Source organism: Clupea harengus, unplaced genomic scaffold (genome assembly GCF_900700415.2).
Source record: "Clupea harengus unplaced genomic scaffold, Ch_v2.0.2, whole genome shotgun sequence".
NCBI classification, from domain to species: domain Eukaryota; kingdom Metazoa; phylum Chordata; class Actinopteri; order Clupeiformes; family Clupeidae; genus Clupea; species Clupea harengus.
This window is the reverse complement of record NW_024880110.1, coordinates 1-10,232: the sequence shown is the minus strand read 5'-3', so window position 1 is coordinate 10,232 and position 10,232 is coordinate 1. Positions and strand designations below refer to the sequence as shown.

Sequence of the window (10,232 nt, the reverse complement as noted above, 5' to 3'; positions counted from 1 at the left end):
GAGAGTGACTTTCAACATAACTTAGTGAAAATGTTTGTACAGACGAATGATTGTGTTTTAACATTAACTAGCACATGGTTGTGTACATACATCTACTGATGCCTAATCTGGACACATCTTCAGTGATGTTGCTGGAATCATTGGACGTTTCGGGTCTTTCAACATCATACGCCCTCCTCCAGGTGACCCAGCCGGGGCTGATCAGACCCCGGCTTGTGTCCAGATGGCTAGCTAGCTACCATGACTCCATGGCTCCCCTCTTTTGAGCCATCTTGAGGCTCTCTCTGCCACATCGGTGGTACTGCGGATGGCTCTCCTCTTTCTCTCACCCTCGATGCCTAAACTACTGAAGGCTCTGGCCAAGGAAGGGCTGCAAATCCTCTGCATCCAACCTCCACAGGGAAACACCTTGCTCTCCAGCCAGCCTGCTGACAGTTACTGACCAGTCCTGCGTACTTGGTAGGGGTGGGAAAAGAATTTCTCTCGATTCTCTCTAGAACGATTCTGTCTCGATTCAGAAAAGTTCATAATCGATTTTTTTATAAAAAATAAATAAATAAATAAAAATGTAATAATATATATATATATATATATTTTTACACATCCGTTTTGTGTTGTAATGCAAGCTGCATTGATTATTGCATTGTTCATGGAAAGTCATAATTGTGACAAGGAAAAGCTTTTTCTCAAAAATAATAGATACAAAAAAATAGAGAAGGTAATTCATCTGTTGATTTTCTTTAATTATCAAACACAAAGTAGGAAGTGATTTGAGACTCTGAGTAGCAAACTCAAATGTTTTAAAAATCGAGATGCATCGATAATCATTTTATTGGTTTAGAATTGATAATCGATAATCGGTTTAGAATCGAATCGTTGACCTCTGAATCGGAATCGAATCGTGAGGTGCCAAGAGATTCCCACCCCTAGTACTTGGAGAGCTTCCTCTCAAAGGCTTCTTCCAAGCGATCTTCCCACGGGACTGTCAGCTCCAGCAGCACTGCTTGCTTGGTGGACTCAGACACAAGGACAATGTCTGGTTGCAGGGTGGTGACTGCAATATGGCTGGGGAACTTCAGCCACCAACAACTGCCAGTCTCTTGCAGACGTCAGGATGCCTGCAGATGATGTTCTTCTGGCAGGAGTTGGCTTGTCCCCAGCTCTGACAAAGGCGATGGTTTTCTTGGAGGGTCGGAACTGCTTTGCCCACGCCAGTCCTGCGCTGATGGCTTCAGCAATGGTCTTGAGGACTTGGTCATGCCTCCACCTGTACCGACCATCTCCAAGTGCCCTTGTACAGCAACTGAGGATGTGTTCCAGGGTTCCTCGCTTGGAACACAGTGGGCATGCTGGTGTCTCAGCTATGCCCCATATGTGCAGATTTGACGGGCTTGGAAGCACATCATACACTGCCTGGATGAGGAATTTGATGCGGTGAGGCTCGGCTTTCCAAAGCTCAGCCCAGGTCACTTTCCTTTCAACCGCATTCTCCCACCTCGTCCAAGCTCCCTGTTGCTTCATTCCCACTGCCTTGCAGGTTCTCGTCTCCTCCACTGCTGCTCTCACCTCCTCCTGAACAAGTCGTCGCCCTTCCTTCCCCCTGGTGTTCATTTGGGGAGTTGGAAAGGATCCTAGCCCTGCTCGACCTCGTGTGACCACTCCCACCAGGCTTCTGTGATGCAATCTTGCATCTGCCTCTTGAACCGCTTCCTCTGCCCTCCATTTCCTGCCAGTCCTCACTTGGATCCCTGCTTTAGCCACCTTCGGATCACTTGAGTCCCTGTACTGAACCACTTCTCTGGCTCTAGTTACCTTGAATTCCTCCTCCAAGGAATTTGAAAGGCAGTCGCAGTTTGTTGTCGTTCCTGTAGAGCAGAGGTCTTCAACCAATCTTGAGGGCCAGCAGACCTTGATGAGACAATCAGCCAAAGTGTGCGAGCTAGCTTTAAAAGCCTCTTACTAAGTTTCATTATGTGTCGCTCAGACCAAACAGCCATGCGGAAAGTTTAATATTGCCAACAGCTAGTGATATGTGCAAAACAATGTTTGGGAAGGATGAGTACGTAAAAAAACTGAAAAGCATCCCATTGCCCGCCCTATGAATTGGCAGCTGATGGGAGGGCACTACTAGTCGCAAAACTCCCGAAGGCAGATTATTTTGCATTACAATTAGATGAATCCACCGATGTGTCAAACGACGCTCAGCTTTTAGCTTTTTTGTGATTTGTCGACCAAAATGAGATGCAGGAGGAATTTCTATTCTGTAAGCAGCTGCCTGGAGGTAAAAAGATTTTCAAAGTGATCAACAATTTTTTCCGTGAACATGATATACCCTGGCCAAAATGTGTCGCGATGTGCACAGACGGTGCAAGAGCCATGTATGACGCACTGCATGCTTCATAGGGAGAATGTTGTTGCCAAAGACATGAATGATGAATTCTCAAAAGATGTCAATAATAAACAGAATAAATTTAAACGAGTTGTGTGTCACAGATGATTTGTAATTCTGTTCAAACATGTGTAGGGGAGTGTTTGTGTGTGACTGACACTTAGTTCCAAATAAATTATATGAATATCAGGCCCAAATTTGGGGCGGCGGGGGTGGGGGTCCCTGCTCAGTGTCTCTCTCAGCCAAGGGGTCCTTGGGCTGAAAAAGGTTGAAGACCCCTGTTCTAGAGCATAAGAGCAAGCAGGAAAAGACCATTGTAAATGTCATCATAGTTACCTGTACAGATGCAGAGCCAGCAAGCCGAATGTTCTCATTGGCTCTGTTGACCATGGACATAAACTTGGGGTCATCGTACAGACCCGCTTTAAAAATGCTGTAGGTACAGGGTCAATACATGAGGTGGAGGAATTGCACTCAGTGACAGTCTTCCACCAATCCACCAATGTGATGCAGGTGAAATTTCCCATGGTTGCATCTTTTTTTACAGTGTTTTCTGAGGCCATCTGCGTTTACATAAGAAATAATACTGGCTCTAATTGAAGTTATCTTGTTATTGAAGAACAGTGCGAGTTCTTCACATTTTGATGCGGAGGACTGCAGAGGAGTAGGGGCAGTGTGGAGTAGCTGGTCTATAGTGGAGAATAATATTCTAGAATTTCCAGCATTCTCTGTAATAACCTTGGGAAAGTAATCCTTTCTTGCCATACGTATCGCTGCATAGATATAGCGACAAAGGCGCCAAGTTGGCAACACGGGACATGACCATTAATCTAATGGAGCAGCACTGCCCTCTACCGCCCAAGTAAAATATGTACATCCATACTGCGCGAGAAATTACACAACTTCTGGAAAAGTCCAAAGCCACAGGGCATTCTCCTCGTATGAATCACCAGTCAACATCACCGCGCTGCTCTGTATAAATACCTAGCGGTGGCCAACGGTCCCTGCTGCACTTCATCAACTGGGAAGGCTACAAGGCTAGATCTGAGGTGAGCGATGCTTTCTAATGCTTCCATATGTTTGTGTAACCTATGTGGAAATTTTACGTTCCCTATCCCCATTCAGATGCAACACATAACCACCATTTGAATTTAAAGAATGGTGATGTGATGGGGGCCTGCGTATGTGCCAAATATTGATTTAAATTATAGGACCCAACTGTATTTAATTAGTAGTAACCTGTCCCTTCAATGATTTGGGCTATCAATCGGTTTTAGGATATTTTATTGGCTATTGAGATTTGTGGGCGAATGTTTGTAAAATTTTGAAAACATTTGTGCTCAAAACCAGGTGACGTGAGTGGTAAACAAAAAGGAATCGATCAACACCGCCAACCACTGCAATGCTGTCAAGTTTAAAGACACAGATTACAAATGTCGCCCATAATTCTGTTTACTTAGTTGACAATGACACCGAATTAATATAGATTTTTCGACGCAGTTCGACTCGCTGTCCCACTGACATGAACAGTAATTGGGGCAGACCCACAACAAGCTGCAGTGTAGAGCACATCTCTGGCAGTTTTTCCTGCAGCAAGTCTTTGCCGCTCAGAGTGCCTTTGCTGGCTGCGCGTGGAGGATAAGGCGTTTCAGTTTTAAATGCTGTCTCAATACATGAATAATAGCGACTTTTCACAGCACATCACACTCCGCCCAATGTTTGTCCAGCTCACTGCTTGAGGAAAGAGGAGAACCTATTCCAACTAGTCTGCTCTGCAAACAGCTGTTACAATGACTCTGCAATCCAGAGAGAACTCTTTCTCTTTCTCAAAGTCCACCAGCTGCACCACAGGCAGCATTTTTATAAGGAGTTCAGAGGCTTGCATGCTTCTTATGTAACCAAGGCTCCCTGTGTCTACTTTGGCTAAAGAGACATAATGTTTGTGAGATTTTTGCCCTTGATTGAGATTTTCAACTCCCATTTCCCTCTACCTCCTGACTCTTATGCAGCAGTACAGCAAATCCTTGGTGAAGTTTTTAATTAAAAGTGATCAGATATAAAGCCCACCGCACCTTATTGAAACAGCTGCAGACTAAACGCTGTCTTTTATTATGTTGCTTCTCTCTTTATGGTATGTTGCTACCCCATCTGCAATCCTGTAGAAATAGCAGCAGACACTGTTTAGAGGGTTACATTTCCAAGGGTTAAAACAAGCTTGGCTGAAACATAAAATAAAGCATGTGGGATTAGGAGTATTCACAGATAATCAGGGGAGATTACAGACTTTCAGGGATTTGTGCCTGTTTCTGTATAATCACAGTGATAAAATGCCACAAGGTCAGAGGTGCACATTTAGGCAAGCTGCCATGTAGTTAGGGTATAGCCTTGGTTTGTAGTTCTACACTTCCTGAAATTAAATCTACTAACAAAACTAACAGATTTACAAAATTTGAATGTAATTGTGTTGAAAGAGCACCTCATCGTTGTTCTCTGACTGACATTTGCTCACACACAATCTTTGATGTACGGAAAGAAAACACAGGGTATCAACCGTACAGCAAAACCACCAAGGTCAGCTAGAAACAAAGCCATCAGTGCTGACTGCTGCCAGACAAATATAAAACTGCATGGTCATAGGGGAACAGTGTGCATGATGCTTCTGTGATAGTGCCGTGGAATATAGCTCGGTGAATCTTTCAGCTGAAGCTAGAATGATATTTATGTACAAGTGGCGTTTCTTCAGATTACTATCACTGCAAGATTCATTATTTAATTGGTTTCTTTTTTGATAATCTTTTTCATATTTGAGCTGTAACCTTCAAAACATTTTAAAAGCGAGCTCAATTAAACTTCCTCAGTAACTGCTAGGTTTCATTTAATTTAATTTAATTCAATTCAAATGTTGAGCTCTATAGCAGTGTAGCAGTTGTGTGTGTGTGTAAATTATAAATTCTACATGTGTTATTTCTTAGTGGTTTGTATTCTTGTTTGTCTACTCCAATATTAGCATTGTATTTTTTGCCTAGCAGCTGTATAGACAGTGGATCTGGCAAAACCCATATCAGCTGACCATTAAGTCAAACTCTCAAAGTGAAATTGATGTATTTTCTGTTTCAGGTCTTTTCTTTGCATCCTGAAATCTGGTCTCAGAGAGCCACACAAGATGAGGGTCTGTGGATCAGTGGCAGTTCTGTCTCTTTTCTGCGTCTTATCCGAGAGTATTTTGCCCCCTTCCAAAGAAGACCTCGGCCGTGAGTTACAAAGCTACATCAGTAATCCACCTGCTGTAGTTATGGTGGTCATGTTTCTGTAACATTAATATTCTTGAGAAAGGATGTTGTGGGATTAGGGTAAGGGTTATACCCATTAGATTATTCAAAGCTCTACATTCTAGCAAGGTATGTCTTTGTAAAAAAAAACATGGTTGTGTGTGTGTGTGCAACTTTTAGCCTGTTTTCCTTATGTATTCTTATTGTGTGTGTGGTTGAAACTATCTAGTCATTGTTTGTTTGTCCTGTAAATGTTTTGGAAGTCTTGCTTAAGTTCTCGTCTGTGTGTCCCAGAGATCTCAGTCCAGGGAGAGAAGTATCTGGACGAACAGATCGAGAATGCCATCACTGGGGTGAAGGAGATGAAGTCTGTGATGGAGAAATCAGGAGAGGACCACAAGAAGCTCCTTACCGTCCTGGAGAAGACAAAACAACAGAAAGAGGTATTGTGGGAAGATGAGCTGTTTGAGCTTGCAGCGGCACAGTGTTTGTCTTGAGCTGTCACACATAACAAACATAATTGTGTGAAAAACATGGTGTGCAACTACTTGCATACACTTGTAAAATCAAACAGTTACAACTAAATGGATAATCAGAAACAATGGCATCCAGGTACATTTTAAATGTAAAATGCAAAAATAACTTTTGAGTGTACTGTAAACAAGAGCAAAATGCATGTTGAAGACATTATTATCAGTTCATTTCTGACCTTGTACAATTTAGTATCACGTACGTGGAAGTATCCAAGTAAATCCAGGACGTTTTTGTTTCGGGCTCCAATTCAATGTGTCACGTCTTCATTCTTTTTATGCACTAATTCAACTCGTTGCATTCGAACCCCTGCTAAAAAGATAGTGATCATTAGAAAATCCCACTGATTGCAACAAACGTATGCCTGCTTACTATAGAGAATAGGAATAAGAAGTTGTATAGACATGTGTCGCTGATTTGTGTGCGTGTGTATGTGTGTGTGTGTGTGTGCTTGTGTATGTGTATGTGTATGTGTGTATGTGTGTGTGTGTGTGTATGTGTATGTGTGTATGTATGTGTGTGTGTGTGTGTGTGTGTGTGTGTGTGTGTGTGTGTGTGTGTGTGTGTGTGCGCTCACCACAGGAGGCTCTGAAGACAGCTCAGGAGATGGAGACCAAGCTGGAGGAGGAGCAGGAGGTGTGCAACGACACCATCAAGGCCCTGTGGGAGGAGTGCAAGCCCTGCCTGAAGAACACCTGCATCAAGTTCTACTCCAGGACCTGCTCCAGCGGCTCCGGCCTGGTGGGCAGACAGGTGAGCAGCAGCGACAGTGCCCCCGCCCACGGGACACAACCACTTTCTCACACACACACACACACACACACACACACACACACACACACACACACACACACACACACACACACACACACACACACACACACACTGCCTGAGTGGGACGGAGCACCTCAACCTTACACCCACACGTGTGTATGTGGTCACATACAGCCTGGTGAACTACAACCTATCATCCACCACCATCACAGGGAGTTAACCCATAAAATAAGTCTGTGGTGCTTGTAAGGCATTTAAGGTTAATCCACAGCAGCTGGTTACACTGCTTCCATACATGAGAATAATTGTGTATTGTTGAACCATGTTTCAATCCCTGTTGGTCTCTCAGCTGGAAGAGGTTCTCAACAGAACCTCTCCCTTCTCCATCTGGATCAACGGTGAGAGCATCGACACGCTGGCCAAGGAGGACCAGCAGCAGAGCCGCGAGTTCCAGGATCTGGAGGAGCGCTACTCCGAGGTGGCCGACGGTGTGGACGGCATCTTCCGTGACAGCATGCAGGTGTTTGACCAGATGCGCTCCTTCCACCACCCCTTCTTCGCCAGCCCTTTCGGCGCGCCCGTTGTCCTTGGCCGCTCCCGTGTCTACCGGTCCCCGATCGAAGAACCGCACTTCCGTGGCTTCCAGAGCATGTTCCAGCCAATGATGGACATGGCCCGGAACGTCTTCGGTTCTCTAGGACCTTACACGGGCAGTGATGGGGACCTTGGATTTGACCCATCTGGAGGTAATAGTACCTTTGTGTTACCATCAATGTATCAGTTTAGGCGTTTGCATTCCATTGTCCCGTGTTCTCAGTTCGACTGATTTATTTTGGGTAGTTATAATATTTTTGTGATATAGCATAATTGTTCAATTTACTCTTAGATGGCAGTGCGAATGAGGACGTTGTCATTACCAAGCCCTTCGGCAATAACCACATGACCTGCAGGCAGATTCGGAGGAACTCGGCCGGCTGCATCAAACTCAAGGAGGAATGCGAGAAATGCAAGGCAATCCAGCACATTGGTAAGAGGCAGTGAGACATTTCATCTGGGCAATGCTACATGTACAGTGATGTCAATGTTTACAGCCCCTGAAACTTTGGTGTCAGTGTACACCTGTCAAAACACCTGTCAGAACTTCAGCAACCAGACATTATTCACCCAACAAAAGCTGATATTACCGCTGCATATTGGATTTGCAAGGTGACACATGGGTTTACATTATAAGCCATGTAAAAATATAAACGTAAATGGGCGGTCCGCCATTCTAATCCCATACACTCTTTGTCAAATGTAATGAATTGCTTCCCATGGTTCTCTAGCTGTCCGTTCACTCAAAACAAACAAACATAATGGCTCGGACGGAGCCATAAACAATCCCAGCCAACCAACACAGTGTTTCAAGAGCACTGAAGGGAGGGGTGTAATTTGATTGACTGTTTAGCTCAAATATCAACAACCTTCCGCAAAACCGAATCGCTGACTGCACCTTTAATGTACTGGAATAGTGTTTTTTGGGCACAGTGGCTCACAAGAATCCTGTCTGTTTCTCCTTAGACTGTTCTGGAAAGAAGCCTCTGGAAGGGCCAGTGAAGGAGCAGCTGGAGAGGGCTCTGGAAAGGGCAGAGGGGTTTACTCAGGAGTACAACAGGCTCCTGCGCAAGTTTGAGGAGGAGATGTTTAACACTTCGAGACTGCTGGACATGTTCAACAAGCAGTTCGGGCTGGGTCTCCACTCTCGCCAACAACACCCAGACCAAAGATGGATTCTTCCAGGTTAAAACGGTGGTTTAAAAGAAATAGACTTTGGCTTCAAGCCTTCATTAAATCTGGTCGGAATGGTTTTTGGTAGTGTGTAGTTGCTAGGTTTTGTGCAAGTCATTTCCTTTTCCTGCCATTTTCACATTTCATGATTATGCAGTGACTGGATTGACAATAGAGGTATAGACAATATGTCTGTCAGTACAACTTCATTTGAGGTGAAATATCTTTGAAAAGTGTCTTTCAACATTAAAACACCAAATGATGCTGCACCTTAATGTTACCGCTTACTGTGAAGTTGATACTCAGTGCATCCTTCATAACGTTGCACGTAGATCCTGAGCAGGAGCAGTGAGGATTCTAAAGAGCCAAGCGACACCAACGTCTCAGTGGCAGCTGTTCAAACCGTTCCCCCCATGACCTTCACTGTGCCAGGGGACATCCCCTGGAGTGACCCCAAATTCTCAGAGGTGGTGGCACAGGAAGCTCTGGACCGCTACAAGCAGACCACCGTGTAAGTACTCTCAGCCCCTTGAGATAATACCAGCATCTCATGTTTTGGGGCACCCTCTTCCTCTTTCCATTTGTTGCTCGTCTTGTGCAGCCTGAGGGTAGAAGTGCTAAGGACGAGACTGAATTTAGCAATGACAAACAGCAAACTGTGGGAAGTGTGTTATTGGGACTAAATACTTTAATAGTAAGTCTTACCACACAATCTGCAATGTTGGGTCTGGGGTATGATCATCCAGTGATCACACATAAAAAAAAAAAAAAAGCATTATCTCCCTCTGTCAAGTACTAACATTACTAACAAAATACAGGTGGCCGAATTACACTGGATCAGTACTTGCTTCTGCAGTAACCATGGTTGTGGTTGCCCATTTCAAAAACAGGAGTGAACTGTTATCTGTTTTCTGTAATTCTCAAGCAGCCCTCTGCTCTTCTCCTTCAGGGTCGCAAAATAGACGTCAGCGATTCCAGCAGAGAGCTGCTGCAGCTGTGGTGGTGAATTCCAAATATTCCCTTTGCGAGGATAGGAGAGAGAAAAAAAAAAAAAGAAAAAGTCATCTTCAAGGAGCTTATCAGACAAGCTTTCTTTAGCATTAGGGTTAGCGCACCAGTTTGTACTATTATGCTGCGGTGTCCCCATTTAGAAATCTAGCATGATTCCTGCTCGGAGCTTCAACCTTGAAAAAAATGATCACCATTTGCAAACACCACATGAAACCTCTCTAGGTATGTAGGGACTGCTCTATGGGAACATCACATGAAACCTCTCTAGGTATGTAGGACTGCTCTATGGGAACATAACATGAAACCTCTCTAGGTATGTGAGGACTGCTCTATGGGAACATAACATGAAACCTCTCTAGGTATGTGAGGACTGCTCCTATGGGAACATAACATGAAACCTCTCTAGGTATGTGAGGACTGCTCTATGGGGACCCTGAGGAGAAATGTATACACGCTTCTATTTCTTTTTTTCCACTATGTGACGGATACTG

General features: G+C 44.3%; 1 protein-coding gene across 1 annotated transcript; it reads left to right on the top strand.

Moving 5' to 3' along the window:
* Window positions 1–3,305: 3,305 nt before the first annotated feature.
* Window positions 3,306–9,810, top strand: LOC122131292 (clusterin-like). Its single transcript, XM_042706157.1, is given in 10 exon segments — window positions 3,306–3,438; window positions 5,507–5,640; window positions 5,953–6,101; window positions 6,772–6,942; window positions 7,313–7,709; window positions 7,850–7,990; window positions 8,524–8,687; window positions 8,689–8,751; window positions 9,063–9,241; window positions 9,680–9,810. Coding segments are annotated over 9 exon segments (1,365 nt in total). The 5' UTR covers window positions 3,306–3,438; window positions 5,507–5,552; the 3' UTR covers window positions 9,693–9,810.
* The last annotated feature ends 422 nt before the right edge of the window (window positions 9,811–10,232 follow it).